Source organism: Budorcas taxicolor, chromosome 2 (genome assembly GCF_023091745.1).
Source record: "Budorcas taxicolor isolate Tak-1 chromosome 2, Takin1.1, whole genome shotgun sequence".
NCBI lineage: Eukaryota > Metazoa > Chordata > Mammalia > Artiodactyla > Bovidae > Budorcas > Budorcas taxicolor.
In genome coordinates this window covers 91,782,947-91,797,111 of record NC_068911.1, presented here as the reverse complement: position 1 = coordinate 91,797,111, position 14,165 = coordinate 91,782,947, and the positions used below count along the sequence as shown (strand labels likewise).

General features: G+C 36.7%; 1 protein-coding gene and 1 non-coding gene across 3 annotated transcripts in view; one reads left to right on the top strand and one right to left on the bottom strand.

The window, feature by feature from the left end:
* Positions 1–14,165, top strand: part of EPC2 (enhancer of polycomb homolog 2) — a 129,252-nt gene that overhangs the window by 52,046 nt on the left and 63,041 nt on the right. For both annotated transcript variants that reach the window (XM_052661713.1, XM_052661719.1), the window contains exon 2: positions 2,145–2,304. In XM_052661713.1, the coding sequence (XP_052517673.1) occupies positions 2,145–2,304 (160 nt within the window). The remainder of the gene's footprint in view (positions 1–2,144; positions 2,305–14,165) is intronic.
* Positions 9,174–9,245, bottom strand: TRNAC-GCA (transfer RNA cysteine (anticodon GCA)). Its single transcript has one exon. It is a non-coding gene; the product is annotated as a tRNA-Cys (tRNA).

The following is a 14,165-nucleotide window of genomic DNA, read 5'->3' as shown; positions in this document are numbered from 1 at the left end:
GACTATGCCAAACCCTTTGACTGTGTGGATCACAGTAAACTGGAAAGTTCTGAAAGAGATGGGAATACCAGAGCACCTGACCTGCCTCTTGAGAAACCTATGTGCAGGTCAGGAAGCAACAGTTAGAACTGGACATGGAACAACAGACTGGTTCCAACTAGGAAAAGGAGTACGTCAAGGCTGTATATTGTCACCCTGCTTATTTAACTTACATGCAGAGTACTTCATGAGAAACGCTGGGCTGGAAGAAGCATGAGCTGGAATCAAGATTGACTGGAGAAATGTCAGTAACCTCAGATATGCAGATGACACCACCCTTATGGCAGAAAGTGAAGAAGAACTAAAAAGCCTCTTGATGAAGGTGAAAGAAGAGAGCGAAAAAGTTAGCCTAAAGCTCAACATTCAGAAAACTAAGATCATGGCATCTGGTCCCATCACTTCATGGGAAATAGATGTGGAAACAGTGTCAGACTTTATTTTTTTTGGGTCCGAAATCAGTGCAGATGGTGCTTGCAACCATGAAATTAAAAGACACCTCCTCCTTGGAAGGAAAGTTATGACCAACCTAGATAGCATATTCAAAAGCAGAGACATTACTTTGTCGACTAAGGACCGTCTAGTCAAGGCTATGGTTTTTCCAGTGGTCATATATGGATGTGAGAGTTGGACTGTGAAGAAAGCTGAGCACCGAAGAATTGATGCTTTTGAACTGTGGTGTTGGAGAAGACTCTTGAGAGTCCCTTGGACTGCAAGGAGATCCAACCAGTCCATTCTGAAGGAGATCAGTCCTGGGTATTCTTTGGAAGGACTGATGTTGAAGCCGAAACTCCACTACTTTGCTCATCTGATGCGAAGAACTGACTCATTGGAAAAGACTCTGATGCTGGGAGGGATTGGGGGCAGGAGGAGAAGGGGACGACAGAGGATGAGATGGTTGGATGGCATCACGGACTCGATGGACGTGAGTCTGAGTGAACTCTGAGAGTTGGTGATGGACAGGGAGGCCTGGCGTGCTGCGATTCATGGGGTGGCAAAGAGTTGGACACGACTAAGCAACTGAACTGAACTGGACATCTTTATCTGTTCTCCCAGAATGAGTGGTTTGACTAATTGTGAAGAGACATGCTTATCAAGCTCAGACGTGATTACATACTTAGATAATCAATCTTCCACCAGCTAAGTTCTTTAATGGCGAAGTCTGTCTCTGTCTCATTCATTCATAATTCTCAGTGATAGGAATAGTATCTGGTATCTACCAGGTGCTCTGAAAAATGTTGAAAGGATGGCTCCTGATGCAACGGTAGCCAGATGAGACTTGAAGGGATTTCAGAAGGAATCCATTTAGATATTTAGGAACCTTAAAGAGAGGAGGCAGTGTGGCTAGAATAAAGCTTAGGAGGAGAGAAGTATGAGAGAAGGTCAGACAGATAGAAAGTCTTGTAAGTCATTGAGTGATTGTAACATTTAAATATGAAGGGGATCCTGTGGGGAATGACATTGCCTAGTTTACCTTCCAAACAGTAAAGGTGCTTTGTTGGAAATTGTTCATAGTGGGTTAGAGAGAATGTATCTGTTAAGTGGTGAGGTAATGAGAAGTTACTAGAATCTGGATATATATTAAAGAACTATTTTTTCATCTTTGTTAAAAAATGCTTCTTGCCATGATACTAATATAAGTCTGTTGATTATAATTTTCTCTTGTCTCTGAGTTATTGAGAATTTTGTACTTTTGAAGTTTGAGGTGTATAAATTGCAGAAGATACTTAGAATCTGATATAAATTTTTTCCTGTTATTTGCTTTTATTTGTGTTATATGGTATTGGTGATACGCACCTCAATTGATTTAGCAAACAAGGGATCAGTTTTCTTGTAATTGAGATGTTAAATTCTACTTTATGAATACTTAATCTTTTTTAAATTCTGTTTATTAAAATCCTAGTCATTTAAAGTGATACCAGTATGTATACAAATATTAAGGGAGAATAATGGCAATGTTTTCTGAAGGTCTGTAGCAAAGGAACTGCTATTTTTTAATTGATTCTTAAAGTACTTTGCAATTGTTAAACAAAGTAAATTTTAAATAGAATTTTGTATTGAATTGACATTATTAAAACAACTCACATTGCCTGCTTTACATTTTCTAGGAACACCACTTACAGCGAGCTATTTCAGCACAGCAAGTGTTTAGAGAAAAAAAAGAGAGCATGGTCATTCCAGTTCCTGAGGCAGAGAGCAACGTCAACTATTACAATCGCCTGTACAAAGGAGAGTTTAAACAGCCAAAACAGTTCATTCATATTCAGCGTAAGTTTGTTAATTCATTGTTTTCTGTTTGTAATTTAAATTTATCAAACTGAAAAATCCTTTTTCTCTTTTTACACAAAGAAATTTTTAATTTTTAAATTCATACCCACTGATTTATAGAAATGTGAAACATGAAAGAATAAAATTCCTCTGTGCTTACATCTGAACTTCAAGATCATTTTGATTGTGAGTTGCATTTGAACAGTTGATGGTTATGTTGTATAGGATTTTCTGCAGAACTTACACTTATACAGCTAGAAGGTATAATATATTACCTTTTTATATACTTTTTTGCATATTATACTGTTGTTTTACATTTACTAGACAGGTATAAAGTATAATGGATTACCATGCCCAAATAAGGCCTTTTTCAAGGCCTAGTGGCTATAATGCTGATTAGGGGCAAATCTGAAATTTTTTTAGAATTAGATCCTACACCTCTACCTTCTTGTAATTTTTATGGAATTCTAATTCTTCCTCCTTGATTCTCTTATTTTCCTCCCCATTGTTATTTTTTAAATGATCACCATCTCTGATCTTAAAACTGTTTCACTAATCTCCTAACTGTTCTGTTATCCATACCCTCTTCTAATCTATCTTCTCCACAAAGTCCACTGGCACCAGAATGGTCTTCCTGAAGTATCTGTCTGATCAGATTATGACCTGGGCTTAAAATTGTACTGTGTTCTTTATTTTATAGTAGCAGTTTTCAGTTAATTTTGCAGACAGATGCTAGTGTCTTAGTATCTTGTCTGGTTGTATTTGGAAAAACAAACTTTGAGTCATTTGTTAAAATAGTGTTGAGGGCTCTGCTTCAAGCCTACCTGTATGAGAATCTCTCATTTGCAGCCTGGTAATAGGTATTTTTAAAAAGTTGTCAGGGTAATTAAAAGCATCTCCAGATTTAATACTGACTGTAAAATCTATTATTTTTCATCAGTTCTCAAGATGTACATTTGTCATATTTGAAATGAGATTGCATCTTAAATTGCTTTTCTTCTCGATTAAAGTATGGTTTGTCTAAAGAGAATTTCTGCCAGGCATCTGGGGACCAACCTGAGACCACCTTCAAGTCTTTGCTTGTTTTGTTTTATTTGTTTGCTTTTGGACCACACTGGTAGCTTTAGTTTTACTTGTTTGTTTTTAGACCACACAAGTAGGCTGTGGACCTGCTTGGAATTCAGTTCTCAGGGAGAAATTTTCTTCCCCCCTCCTTCCACCTAAGGGCAATTTGAGAAATATAGTCTCATGTTGTTCCTTTCTGCATGGCTGTTTTATTTATCTTATGCTGAAGTTCTTGCCCTTTGATATAAAGCTTTATGTAGGAATATTACATAAATTTAAATATAAAGCTTTTTCTTTTTCTTTTTGCAGTTCATAAAGTAATGGTGCATCTTGTAATTGAGAATGCAATAATAGCCAAAGTCTCTGATTTGAATGCAAGGCCCTTTGTAATCTGTTACCTGCTTCCCTCTTTAACCTCATTTCCAGGTGCTCTTTCCCTCCCACTTCATACTGTAGGGAATAAAATTATCCACGTTTGCCTTGTTTCACATTTCACATTTCCTTGCATGTGCTGTAAGTCTTCTTTCCTTTTCTATAGCTTAAGATCTTCGAACGCCTTTTTGCCACTTAAGCCTGATTTCTCATTCTACCTCTCCTTTGCTTCATCTCAGTAGCTTGTATGTACCTCTGTCAGAGGACTCACCAGACTTTATTGTGATTATTTGTAACCATTCTTTTTTTCCTTTTAGATTGTGAGCCCCTTGATGGCAGGGACTATGTTTTATTTTCCCTTTGTATCTTTAGAGTCAAGTGCATGGCTTATAAATGCTCAATAAAATGGCATGTTTGTTGACTGGTTCAGTTGTTTTTAAATGGCTTAAAAGCCTTTAGGTGTCAGAACCATTTTTCAGAGACTCTTCCCCTAAGCATTCAAGAGAAACACATTTGCAAAAATTATTTGTGTGATTTGTTTTCTCTGTGTCTTTGACTTTGAATCCCTTAGCTTGTTGAATTTTCCTTGTCTTTGTATCAGGAATGAGATAGCTGTTCATAATAGAAATTTTAAGCATTTTTTAAGCCAACATGTCCCCACTCCTCCTTTTTTTGTATTTTAATAACAGTATAGCTGGACAGTAGGACCATTTGTAAAACCCATTCTTGGCAACCAAGAACCAGAAATTGGATGTAACCCATCTGGGTCAGACCCAATAGATACAATAAATATTAATCTTGTGTTGTTTTTTCTCCATTTCATTTTATTCTATTGCTGTAATAAATGGAATAAAAATAATAGAAAATTATTTTAGCTATTTCCTTTTTTCTTGTTGAGTCTATTAGCATATATATTTTATATATACTATTCTATACTAAATTGTGCTACACAGTTTTTTCCTGCCTTTTCTATTTATATTTTAGTTTCCTCAGGTTTTTATGTAGTCTTCTATTGTCATTTTCAGTGTATATATAATTTTCATCAAATGTATACTGCATTATTTGCATGCCTTTTTGCCTACTATTGGGCTTCCTTGGTGGCTCTGCTTTAGTCTTTGTACCTTCCAGTCCGTCCGTCATCCACATTGCCACTTTTGTGATTGGTACCCATTTAGAATGTTTCCAAGACTTACTGTTGCCTATAGGATAAAATTCTAACTTAGCTGTGTGATGTTTAAGGCCCTCCTTTGTGCCTGTCTAGTCACAGTTTGCTGTGTGTTCTTCCACCGTGACATCAGCCTGTCCCTGAAATGAACTGTTGACAGTCTGTTCCTCCTCTAAACTGTAAGTTCTTTGGGAACAGATGCCGCATCTCATTCACCATACAGTCCCACACCACAATCTCAATACACAGCACACGCAACCTCCCCCCACACCAATTCCTCTAACTCTTCACACTTTCAGCCACAATGATAAGTCCTTTTAGTTCTATGATTCATCCCTTATTTTCTCATTCAGGTCTTTACATAGCCCTTTACTTCTCTTGTCCCGTTGTTAAAGTACAGTTTATTCTCCAAGGCTCATCTCCAGGACCACCTTTAAGAGCCTTTTCCTAACCCCTTTAAGCAGAGTTCCTGACAGTGTTTACCTCAAGCCCTCTTGTCATGTGTACACCCTCATTGTGGCATCAACCACCTTAGTTGTAATTGTTTGCCCTCTGTTGCTTCACAAGTTATAAGGCTCATTGAGAGAAGGGACTTTTTTTTTCCCTCTTAATTTTACTGCCTCCTGTAGTACCTAGCATATGACTAGGTATGAAGTTTAATATTTTGCCAAGTAAATCATGAATGAATGGTGAAAATAAAAGCATACACATCTTGACATTTTTGAGACATGGATCTTATAGGACTCAAAATTGTATACAGAATTAATAATATAAGAATAAAATTATTGACATGTACAGTAAAATTGAGAGACCTGCTGTGTGAATCCAAGTCAAGAATTGACCTCAGTTATTCACCAACAATGTCATTATGTCATTTTAAGACAAAAAGTGTTTGCTTAGGAGTTAGGAGTGGAATGACTGCAGTGTGGTGTGGATGTGAGATAAACCTGATGATATTCTTTCCTGTCCCCTTTGATAATAGTTCTCCTTAGTAACCTGTGTTAGTATTCTGGAGAACTTAATCACAACACATTGTGGTATTTTGACCAGGTTGAAAGCATTTTGGTGGCATATAGTCTTTGATGACCCAAGATACTCAAACTGTTCCTCATTTCGGCTAATTCTACGTATTGGTCAGTTGTGTGACATATGTAGAAAATACTACTTCCATTTTACTTACTGTTATAACGGATTTACTTTGGGTACCTTAACCCAGTGTTAAAATTCTTCATTCACTATGGAGTTTAAAAACTTATTAAATTCAAGATCCAAATTTTTCCTCTTAAGGAAATGACTTTGTTTACATTGCAGTAAATTCTTTATTTTGAATTCCCATTATTCCTTTCATTTAATGTAATATTTTACAGTATCTTGGAATTTTAGAATATGAAGGAACTTGAGATACTGTTTCCTAAGTATTCTGAAGTTATATCCTGTTTTGAACTCAATTAAATGCCTCTTTGAATCAGGACTCCTTTGCATGTTTTGAAATGAAGGTTTACTTAGCCTTCTCAGTGCATTGATCCCACAAACACAGGTAAGTAGAATGTCACCTGTTTCTTGGCTGAAAGAGTCCAGGAGAAAGGATTGGTGGGATAGCACCCTTTGTTAGCTGTCAGGCAGGGAGATGAACCCACTCAAAGGAAATTGAATTCTACTGTTTGTGTCTGCAGCCCACATCTGAAGTCCTGGGAAGGTACCAGTCTGTGTGTGTACACTGCTGTACACATTAGTACACTTGAAACTGACTCCTCAGTTCAGTGAAGCTGATCATTGTCAAGTCTTTACTTAGAAAAGAAGAAAAATTACACGTGTTTAGTATATGTGGATTGTTTATTCTACTACGTTTTCAGCAAGAGTGAGACAGATGCTGATCTAACATCCAGTGAATTGTTTTTTGCTGTTCTCCTCATTAAACAAAAATAATGATAACTGACTGTTTGCCTTCATAGGGCAAATATGTTTTGATTGGAAAGAGTTGAAAAATATCCCAAATGAACATTGTTTGGTTTGTACAATAAAACTTTTCAGTGAAAAAGATACATTCTAGGAACATCATTTCTTATTTTAAAAATCCATTTTTTTAGACTGGATATCTGTTAAGAAATCAGATTGAACAGAAGTGATATCACACAATTAAATACCAGAAAAGCCATGCCAGAAGTACAGAAGTGGTTATATCAGATTTGTGGAGAACATGTTCCGGGTGAAGCTAGATTCCAGGTGGAGGTGGTTAGAAAGATACTGAGGGCAATGAGCAAGGTCAGGCCACGAGGGCAACCTACATTCAGACTAGCTGTCTTTAAAGATCTTCATGTCTTCTCTGAGGAAGCCTGTACTTGTGCTGAGCCTCTTACTTTGGATAAAGCTGTGAGTATGGGCACTAGTTCTGAAACGGTAGAATAGTATCTGGGTAAGTACTAATCCAGGAAGGGGTGAAGAGCCCTAAAACTTAGAAAATATTAAATAATGAGTAATGACAGGTATTTGGGAAAGCAGCATAATCATTTGACAGTCTAGAGGTGAAAGAGAAGTCTTGAGTATAAGGAGCATGCCCCTTGGGCTTGTGTGCCTTTTCTTAGGTCCACTTATGAAAAATACCACAGGTGTTTTTCACAGAACTAGAACAAATACTTTTAAAATTTGTGTGGAAATACAAAAAACCCCAAATAGCCAAATCAATCTTCAGAAGATTATAGGAATCATGCTCCCTGGCTTCAGACTATACTACAAAGCTAGAGTAATCAAACACTGTGATACTGGCACAAAACAGCCATAGATCAGTGGGGAGCAAGATAGCCCAGAAATAAACCCACTTGCTTATGGTCAGTTAATTGGCAACAAAGGAAAGAATGGAGAAAAAACAGTCTCTTCAGTAAGTGGTGCTTGGAAAATTGGACAGCTGCCTGTAAAAGAAATTGTAACATTCTTTAACACCATAAACAAAACTAAGAATGGATTAAATGTAAGACTGGATAGTATAAAACTCCTAGAGGAAAACATAGAACACTGTTTGACATGAATTGCAACATATTTTCTTGGATGTATCTCCTAAAAGAAACAAAAACAAATGGGACCTAATTGAATGTAAAAGCTTTTACACAGCAAAGGAAACCATTGTCAAAATGAAAAGACAACTTACTGAATGGGAGAAAATGTTTGCAAACGATAAGACTGATAAGGAATTAATATCCAACATATATAAACAGCTCATGTAACTCAACGTAAAAAAAAAACCTGATTTAAAAATGGGCAGGACTGAATAGACATTTTTCCAAGGAGGATGTGCAGATGACCAACAGGCATGTGAAAAGATGCTCAACATAACTAATCATAAGGGAAATGTGAATCAAAACCACAATGGGATATCACCTTGCACAGGTCAGAATGGCTGTCATTTAAAATTAAAAAAAAAAAAAAACATTGCTGAGGATATTGAGGAAAAGGAACCTTTGTACATTGTGAGTGGGGATGTACCTTGGTGCAGCCATTGTGGAGAACAGTATGGAGGTTTCTCACAAAACTAAAAATAGAACTACTATTTCAACAGTTCCACTTCCGGGTGTATATCTGAGAAAAGCAACACTAATTCGAAAAGATACATGTACCCTATCGTTTGTAGCGGTATTACAGCTGCCAAGATACGAAAGCAACCTAAGTGTCCATAAATAGGTGAATGGATAAAAAAGATGTGGTAGACACATACACAATGAAATGCTACTTAGCCATAAAAAATGTTTTAAGAGCATGCTTCAAAGACCTTGTAAGTAGGGGATCCAAAATTTGAACCAGGCAGACAGATTCCAGAATACATGCTTTTTTTTCTTCCCCAGCTTTGTTGAGATATAACTGACATACAGCACTGTATAAGTTAAAGGTGTACAGCATAATGATTTTCCCTACACATCTTTTGAAATGATTTGTTGTTGTTCAGTTGCTAAGTCATGTTTGACACTTTGAGACCCCATGGACTGCAGCATGCCAGGTTTCCCTGTCCTTCACCATCTCCTGGCATTTGCCCAAGCTCATGTCCATAGAGTCGGTGATGCCATACAACCATCTCATCCTCTGTTGTCCCCTTCTTCCGTCAGTCTTTCCTAGCATCAGATTTGAAATGACTACTAGAATGAATTTGAAGAAGTGAAGTCACTCAGTCGTGTCCGACTCTTTGCGACCCCTTGGACTGTAGCCTATCAGGCTCCTCCGTCCATGGGATTTTCCAGGCAAGAGTGCTGGAGTGGATTGCCATTTCCTTCTCCAGAGGATGTTCCCGACCCAGGAATCGAACCTGGGTCTCCTGCACTGCAGGCAGACGCTTTACCGTCTGAGCCACCAGGGAAGCACATTTATCACTTCATATACAGAAAAAGGAAAGGAATAAAAATATTTTTTCCTGTGATGTGAACTCAGGATTTACTCTCTTAACAACTTTCATATGTAACATATTAGCTATGTTAACTATGGTCATCATGTTGTACCTTACATCCCCAGTGCTTAAAACTGGGAGTTTGTACCTTTTGACTACGTTCATCCACTTCTCCCTCTCCCAACCTCCCATCTCTAGTAACCACAATATAATCTCTCGTTCTATGAGTTTGGGATGGTAGGGGGTATAAATTTTTTTTATATCCCCTTGTGAGATCATAAAGTATTTGCCTTTGTCTGTCTGACTCAGTTCAGTTAGCATAATGCCCTCAGAGTCCATCTGTAATGCCCGTAAATGGGCTGGACTTCTTGTTTTTTTAGTGGCTGAATGTTATTCCATTATATACATGTACCATAACTCCTTCATTCACTTACTGTTAGGCACGTAGGTTGTTGCTGTGTCTTGGCTACTGTAAGTAATGCTGCTATGAACGTGGTGGGGGTAGGTGGGGGGTGTCGCATCATATATCTCTTAACGTAGTTTTCTCATTTCCTTTGGCCATATTTCAAGAAGTGGGGTTGCTAAATCAGATTGTAGTTCTATTTTTAATTTTTTGAGAAAACTCCATACTGTTTCACAAAGTGGTTGAATTAATTTGCATTCCCACCTACAGTGCACAAGGGCTCCACGTACTCACCAACATTTGTTGTCTCTTGTCTTTCTGATGCTAATCATTCTGACAGGCATGAGATGATATCTTGTGGTTTTGATTTGCATTTCCCTAATAATTAGTGAGGCTGAGTATCTGTTAGCTATTCATGTATCTTTGTTGGACAAATGTCTATTCAGGTCCTTTACACATTTTGTATTGGATTGATAATCTTTTAAAATTTGTAGATTTACAGAAAATTGAGCAGATAATATAGCAAATTCCCACATACTACCTCCTACACACATACACACACAATTTCCCCTATTACTATCTTGGATTAGTATGGTACATTTGTTACAGTAACGTAGTCAGTACCTTATTAACTAAAGTCCATAGTTCTTGTAACTGTTTGCTGTTTGTTTTGTACAGTTGTGATGAATTTTTAAAAATCCATATCATAGATCCATCATTACATTATCCTACAGAATAGTTGAATTACCATAAAAAACCTTCTGTATTTTCACCTATTCATTCCTCCAGATCCCTGGCAACCACTCATCTTTCTGCTCTTTCTATAGTTTTGCTTTCCAAATTGTAATTTAAGTGAAATTACACATGACATGGGCTTTTCAGACTGGTTTCTTTCACTTACCATGATGTATTTCAGGTTCTTCTCTGTTTTTTTGACTTGATAGTTCTCTTTTTAATTATTGAATAATGTTCCATTATATGGATAATTCAGTGTTTGTTTATTCATTTACCTATTGAAGGACTTGTTAGTTGCTTCCAATTTTAAAAAATTATGAAAAGTCTCTGTCTTCATTTTTCATGTAGACGTTAAGTTTTCAACTCTTTTGGGCAAACACCTTGGAGCACAGTTTTTGGATCATACAGTAAGGCAGTGTTAGCTTTGTAAGAAGCTGCCACACTGACTACTTCCGAAGTGGCTATTTCATTTCTCATTTTTCATTTTTACTAGCAGTGAAGGAGAGTTCCTGTTGCTCTGTATCCTCGTCAGCTTTTGGTGTTGTCAGTTTTAGAATTTTAGCCATTCTAATAGGATGTAATGGTATCTCATTCTCTAATAACCTAGGGTGTTGAGTACCTTTTCATATGATTAATTGTGTTTGTATATCTTCCTGGGTGAAGTGTCTGTATCTTTACCCATTTTAAAGTTGGATTCTTTGTTTTCTTATTGTTGAATTTTAAGTGTTGTGTATATATTTTTGAGTATTTTATCAGATCTGAGTTTTGAAAAGATTTTCTCCCCGTCTGTGACTTGTCTTTTCATTCCTTTAATAGTATCTTTCCTAGAGCAGGAGGTCCAGCTTAATTATTTTTCTTTCATGGATTTTGCTTTTGGTAATATTTCTAAAATCTCATCACCAAATGTGATATCATGTAGGTTTTCTCCTATGTTACTTTCTAGTAGTTTTATAGGTCAGTGGATTTACATTTAGGTCTGTGGTTCATTTTGAGTTAACTTTTGTGAAAGGTGTAAGATCTGTGCCTAGATTGATCATTTTAAATATGGATGTCCAATTGCCTCAGCGCTGTTTGTTGAAAAGATTATTCTTTTTCCTTTCAATCGTCTTTGCTTCTTTTGTCAAAGGTTAATTGACTGGATTCATATGGATCTATTTCTGGGCCCTCTAGTCTCTTTCACTGATCTTTTTGTCTATTTTTTGGTCAGTAGCACACTGTCTGAATTAGTGTGGCTTCACAGTAAATCTTGAAATCAGTCCTCTGACTTTATTCTTCAATATTATGTTGACTATTTTGAATTTTTTTTGCTTCATATAAACTTAAGAATCACTTTGTCAGTACTGATTAATACACAGAATGGCATTCTGTAATTTTGATTGAGATTTCATTGAACCTTTAGATCAAGTTGGGAGAAACTGTTAGGTTAACCAAATTAAGTCTTCCTTCCAATAACCATGACTCTCCTTCTGTTTATTTAATTCTTTGATAATGTTTCACCAGAGTTTTGTTGTTCTCCACATGTAGAACTTTACGTATTTTGTTAGATTTGTATCTTAATGTATCATTTTTTGGGGGTGCTAATATAAATGGTTTTGTGTTTTTAGTTTCAAATTTCACTTTCTCATTGCAGTATATAGGAAAGTGATTGATTTTGTGTATTAATTGTGTGTTCTGCAACCATGCTATAATCACTTAGTTCCAGGAGGTTTTGGTCAGTTCTTTCATAGACTGTATTAACACCTGTAGACAATCTTGTCATCTGGGGGCAAAGTTATTTTTTTTGTCTTAAGTATTAGCTGGCGTTTCCAGTACGTGTTGAAAAGCAGTGGTGAGAGGGAACATCATCCTTGCATTGTTTCTGATCTTGTAGGAAAGCTCTTAGTTTCATACTGCCAAGTAAGAAGCTTGCTGTAAGGTTTTTGTAGATGTTCTTTATCAAGTTGAGGAAATTTTCCTATATTCCTAGTTTGCTGTCAGTTTTTATCATGAATGGGTGTTGGATTTTGTTAAATGGTTTTTCTGCATCTGTTGAAACAGTTTTTATTTTTTCTTTGTGGATGTGATAGATTACATTCATTGATCTTTTCCAACTTTTCATACCTATGATAAATCCCACTTGGTCTTGGATCATGGCATCTGGTCCCATCACTTCATGGGAAATAGATGGGGAAACAGTGGAAACAGTGGCTGACTTTATTTTGGGGGGCTCCAAAATCACTGCAAATGGTGACTGCAGCCATGAAATTAAGACACTTACTCCTTGGAAGAAAAGTTATGACCAACCTAGACAGCATATTAAAAAGCAGAGACATTACTTTGTCAATAAAGGTCTTTCTAGTCAAGGCTATGGTTTTTCCAATAGTCATGTATAGATGTGAGAGTTGGACTATAAAGAAAGCTGAGCACCAAAGAATTGATGCTTTTGAACTGTGGTGTTGGAGAAGACTCTTGAGAGTCCCTTGGACTGCAAGGAGATTCAACTAATCCATCCTAAAGGAGATCAGTCCTAGGTGTTCATTGGAAGGACTGATGTTGAAGCTGAAACTCCAATACTTTGGCCACCTCATGTGAAGAGCTGACTCATTTTAAAAACCCTGATCCTGGGAGGGACTGGGGGCAGGAGGAGAAGGGGACGACAGAGGGTGAGATGGCTGGATGGCATCACCGATGCGATGGACATGAGTTTGAGTGAACTCTGAGAGTTGGTGATGGATGGGGAGGCCTGGTGTCCTGTGGTTCATGGGGTCACAAAGAGTTGGACATGACTGAGCGACTAAACTGAACTGAACTGATGGTTGCTGGATCACATGGTAGTTCTACTTGTAACTTTTGAGGAACATTTTGTTTTACACAGTGGGAACACCTGTTTTATCATCATATCAACAGTGCACAAGGGTTCCAATTTCTCCACTCTCACACCAAGTGTAATTCTTTTATGTTTTGTTATATTTTAATAGTAGCCATCCTAGTGAGGGTAAGATGACTTCTCCTTATAGTCTTAAGTTATATTTCTCTAATGTTTAGTTAATATTGAGCATCTTTTAGTATGCTTGTTGGCTGTTTGTATATCTTTTTTGGTGAATTGTCTGTTCAGATCCTTTGCCCATTTTTAAAGTCTGTTTTTAGTGTTTTGTTTAAGTTACTGGAGTTGTTTATATATTCTGGTTGTTAACCCCTTATCAGAGATATGGTTAGCAGATATTTTCTCTGTGTTTTCACTCTTCCTTTGCTTGTTTTCTTTGCTGTGCAGAACTTTTTTAAGTTTGATGCAGTCCCATTTGTCTCTTTTTGCTTTTGGAGCCTATGCTATTGGTATCATATTCAAGAAATCATAGACAAATCCAGGGTCACAAAGTTTTCATCCTCTGTTTCTTCTAGGAGTTTCAAGGTGATATTTGTATATGATGTTAGATAAGGATCCATCTTCATCTTTTGCATGTGGATTTCTAGTTTTCCCAACACTGTTTATTGAAGGACTATCCTTTCTCCATTGCGTCTTGGCACCCATTTTGATCATTTGGTCACATATTACATGACAGTTTATTTCCTGGTTCCTTGTTCCACTGGTCTTTATGTCAGTACCATATTGTTTTGATTATTGTGTTATTACGGTATGTTTTAAAATCTAAAATCTATAGTTTAAAATATGGTCCTCTTTGATTTCTTTCACCAGTGTTTTATAGTTTTCTATATATAGGTCTTTAGTTTCTTTAGGTAGATATATTCCTAAGTATTTTATTCTTTTTGTTGCAATG